Source organism: Rhinopithecus bieti, unplaced genomic scaffold (assembly GCF_001698545.2).
Source record: "Rhinopithecus bieti isolate Rb0 unplaced genomic scaffold, ASM169854v2 scaffold_56806, whole genome shotgun sequence".
NCBI classification, from domain to species: domain Eukaryota; kingdom Metazoa; phylum Chordata; class Mammalia; order Primates; family Cercopithecidae; genus Rhinopithecus; species Rhinopithecus bieti.
In genome coordinates, this window is record NW_016823424.1 from 126,259 (window position 1) to 130,724 (window position 4,466).

The window sequence follows — 4,466 nt, forward strand, 5'->3', positions numbered from 1 at the left end:
TTTTAATGAAAAGGCTGGGCACAGTGGCTCATGCCTATCATCCCAGCACTTTGGGAGGCCGAGGTGGGTGGATCACCTGAGGTCAGGAGTTTGAGACCAGTCTGGTCAACGTGGCGAAACCCCGTTTCTACTAAAAATACAAAAAAAATTAGCCAGGTGTGGTGGCAGGCGCCTGTAATCCCAACTACTTGGGAGGCTGAGGCAGGGGAATCTCTTGAATCCGGGAGGCAGAGTTGCAGTGAGCTGAGGTCACACCATTGCATTCCAACCTGGGCGACAACAGCGAGACTCCATCTCACACACACACACACACAAAAAAACCAGAAACAAAATGAAAAAGAACCTCCTGTTCCTTGGAGGCCCCTAGTACACCCCTAGCAACTCCAGAATGAGCTCTGCTTCCTGCCTCCCAGGCTGGGATACTGAGCTGCAGTCTTGGGCCTCTGCTCTTCTTCCCACGACTCCATGTGAGTCTGCCCTGAGGTCCAGTTCTCACTGGCCAACCTCTTTTACCTGTAATTCTCCACCCTCTTCAACTCTTCCCTGACCCCTCTGTTCTGCTGTGGATGTCTCTAGGTCACAGACCTAAAGTGTTGCCCTTCATTCTGCACCTCTCCTCCCCTCTCCCTAAGCAGTGTGTCCCTCTTTCCACAGGAGGAAGTTCACTATGGCTCCAGTCCCCTGGCCATGCTGACGGCAGCGTGCAGCAAATTTGGTGGCTCCAGCCCTCTGCGGGACTCAACAACACTGGGCAAAGCAGGCACAAAGAAGCCGTACTCTGTGGGCAGTGACCTTTCAGCCTCCAAAACCATGGGGGATGCTTATCCAGCCCCCTTTTCAAGCACTAATGGGCTCCTCTCACCTGCAGGCAGTCCTCCAGCACCCACCTCAGGCTATGCCAATGACTACCCTCCCTTTTCCCACTCATTCCCTGGGCCCACGGGCACCCAGGAGCCTGGGCTACTAGTGCCCAAGGGGCACGGCTCTTCTGACTGTCTGCCCAGTGTCTACACCTCTCTGGACATGACACACCCCTATGGCTCCTGGTACAAGGCAGGCATCCATGCAGGCATTTCACCAGGCCCAGGCAATGCTCCTACTCCATGGTGGGACGTGCACCCTGGAGGCAACTGGCTAGGTGGTGGACAGGGCCAGGGTGATGGGCTGCAAGGGACACTGCCCACAGGTCCAGCTCAGCCTCCACTGAACCCCCAGCTGCCCACCTACCCATCCGACTTTACTCCTATTAATCCAGCCCCCTACCCAGCTCCCCACCTCTTGCAACCAGGGCCCCAGCATGTCTTGCCCCAAGATGTCTACAAACCCAAGGCAGTGGGAAATAGTGGGCAGCTGGAAGGGAGTGGTGGAGCCAAACCCCCACGGGGTGCAAGCACCGGGGGCAGTGGTGGATATGGGGGCAGTGGGGCAGGTCGCTCCTCCTGCGACTGCCCTAATTGCCAGGAGCTAGAGCGGCTGGGAGCAGCAGCGGCTGGGCTGCGGAAGAAGCCCATCCACAGCTGCCACATCCCTGGCTGCGGCAAGGTGTATGGCAAGGCTTCGCACCTGAAGGCCCACTTGCGCTGGCACACAGGCGAGAGGCCTTTCGTCTGCAACTGGCTCTTCTGTGGCAAGAGGTTCACTCGTTCGGATGAGCTGGAGCGTCACGTGCGCACTCACACCCGGGAAAAGAAGTTCACCTGCCTGCTCTGCTCCAAGCGCTTTACCCGAAGTGACCACCTGAGCAAACACCAGCGCACCCATGGAGAACCAGGCCCAGGTCCCCCTCCCAGTGGCCCCAAGGAGCTGGGGGAGGTCCGCAGCACGGGGGAAGAGGAGGCCAGTCAGACGCCCCGACCTTCCGCCTCGCCAGCAACCCCAGAGAAAGCCCCTGGAGGCAGCCCTGAGCAGAGCAACTTGCTGGAGATCTGAACTGGGTGGAAGGTCTCCCACCCCAGGGCTGCCCTGCCAGTCTCTCTTGGCTCTCTAGACCACTGCTTGCCAATCACTCTCTTTGCCCCATGCATGCCATCCTTCAGGGCTCTCTCCCTTTCTCCCTCCTGGTCATTCTGGGCTTGGGTATCTCCTTGCATGCCTCCTCAGCTCACCTCCCTTCACCATGAGACTGGCTTTCTGCAAACTCTCATCTCAGGCCCTCCCCTTGTGCCTGATTTCCGCACTCCCGCTTCCTAGACTCTGGCCCTGCCACACCAACACACTTTCAGTTTGGGCTCCCAACACGATTTCTCCATCTCACTCCTTGAAATGTACCCTTTCTACTTCTCAAGCTTATTTACTGCTGTCCCTCAGCCTCTAGGCTTCAGTCTTCCCAACTTCTTACATCATTGCTTTCCGTTCTCCAGAACTTTTTTCCTTTTTACAAACACAATGATAATGATAATTTATTGCCCCCTGGTGGCCTCTTCATCAGGGACCATGGTTAGGGGGATTGGGGTTAGTGACCTGGCCAGAGGCAGGGTGCTAAGAGGGGGGCAGACCAGCGGGGATCTGATCCCAAAGATGGGGTGACCCCAGGGTCAGGGAGGCTGCCCCCAGGCCTGTGTATTTAACCCCTATGTACCAGGAGTAATGAATAGTAATAATAATTCTATTTATGTAAGTTATGATGACGGGTCAGGTAGAGTGAGCTGGGGAGGGAAGTGGATCCATTTCTACTAAGGAAATTCTAGTCAAATGCATCTCTGTATAGACAAAATGTTAGTGGAGAAGATCTTGGCAATAGAATGTCTATCATCAGGATCTCAGTTGATGGGGTTTCTCTTATAATGAAGTCTCTACAAATTGGGTTAGCTAGATCTCTGCTAAAGAGTTGATGGGGTATCTCTTGATTAGGGGGATCCCTAACATCCCCAGCCCCAGCCAGAAGCTGTGAAACCTCAAGTCCTATGGAGGGGAGAAGTACTGGAATGTACCCCAGCTCCCTTGACCCCAGAGCAGGTTCTTCCACTGCCCCTCCCCTTAGACACCATGACCCCATCAGGTTAATCCCCTGTTGCCATGGTTATGGAGAGCTTGCAGCTGCCATCTTAGATGTGCTCTTTGGGGAAGCCCATCTAACAGGAGGACATTGGTTTGGAGGTGCACCTCCTGAAGAATCAGTGGGGAAGGCTTTCTCTGGGATCAGATTCAAATAAATCAAGTATTTTTTGAGTGCCTACTCTGTGCAAGGTACTGTGCTAGACGTGGTGCCTAGAAGCCCTGAGAAAGAACAACTTACAGAGCTAGGAAGACAGAGGCCCTCAAGCTGATCTGGGGGTGCATCCACACACCCCTACCCTGGGACTTCGGATGCTCCCATCTCCACCTCCAGTGACTTTTAAAGCCGCTTCGTGCCTTTCCTGTAACTTTGGATCCTCCTTTTCTGTCCCCTGCTGTCTCAAGGCCCCAAGTTAAAGGGTTAAAGCCGCTGGAGCTTGGGGAGAGAACATTGTGGAATGGAAGGGATCATGCCCTTTGTGGAGTCTTTTTTTTAATTTAATAAATAAAAGTTGAATTTGAAATTTTGTCCTGGTGAGAAAAGGAGAAGAGGAAGGGCGAAGCGAGGGCCAATGAGTTTTTTTCCTTAGCAAATTGGAGACTACTCATGGGTGAATATTCTATCGTGCACGTTTGCTTATTATGCTCGCGGCGAAATAGTTTATCCGCCGGGCGCGGTGGTTCACCCCTGTAATCCTAGCACTTCGGGAGGCTGAGAAGGGCGGATCACCTGAGGTCAGGAGTTCGAGACCATCCTGGCTAACATGGTGAAACCCCGTCTCTACTAAAAACACAAAAATCAGCCGGGCGTGGTGGCAGGTGCCTGTAATCCCAGCTGCTTGGGAGGCTGAGGCAGGAGAATCGCTGGAACCTGGGAGGCGGAGGTTGCAGTGAGCTGATATCGTGACACTGCACTCCAGCATGGGCGGCAGAGCGACTCCGTCTCAAAACAAAACACAAAACAAAATTGTTTCTCGGTCAAATCCTCCGGCGGTGTTGTTTTTGGGCGTGCAGTGCTTTCTGCAGAGTTGGGAAGACTCACTGGTTTCTACCCTGGCACTTTCTGGACTGCACCAACTGAGCCTGGTCAGGGCAGTGACGCGACCGAGCGCTGGCACCGCGGTTGCAGTGCGGACTACAGCGCGGCCCCAGTCGGGCGGTGGTGCGGCTCCCGGCGGGCAGACTGGGCCTGGCACGTAACCCGCCCCCTGCCCGGGGCCTGCAATCAGTCGTGCCCGCCACGGAGTTAGCCGAAGAACAAAAGCCACTCTGTGGCGGCCATCCCCGAGCTACAATAGGGCTTTGTGCGGCCCCCGCCCCCCAAGGCTCCCCCGCTGGGCTGAGGGGACTCACAGGCCACTCCCCCCAGCCTGGCCCCGACTCCCAGCTGCGACCCGCGTCGGACTGTCCACCTCGCAGGTCGCAAGAGGCGATACTCCGGGTGGGAGGGGCCAGCGATCCTGGGCGGGCTC

The 4,466-nt window shown here is 55.7% G+C and overlaps 1 protein-coding gene across 1 annotated transcript; it reads left to right on the top strand.

Moving 5' to 3' along the window:
• The first annotated feature begins 657 nt into the window (after positions 1 to 657).
• Positions 658 to 3,518, top strand: SP7 (Sp7 transcription factor). The gene has a single exon (XM_017861406.1). The coding sequence runs from the start codon at positions 688 to 690 to the stop codon at positions 1,927 to 1,929; it is 1,242 nt and encodes a 413-aa protein (XP_017716895.1). The 5' UTR covers positions 658 to 687; the 3' UTR covers positions 1,930 to 3,518.
• Positions 3,519 to 4,466: the final 948 nt, after the last annotated feature.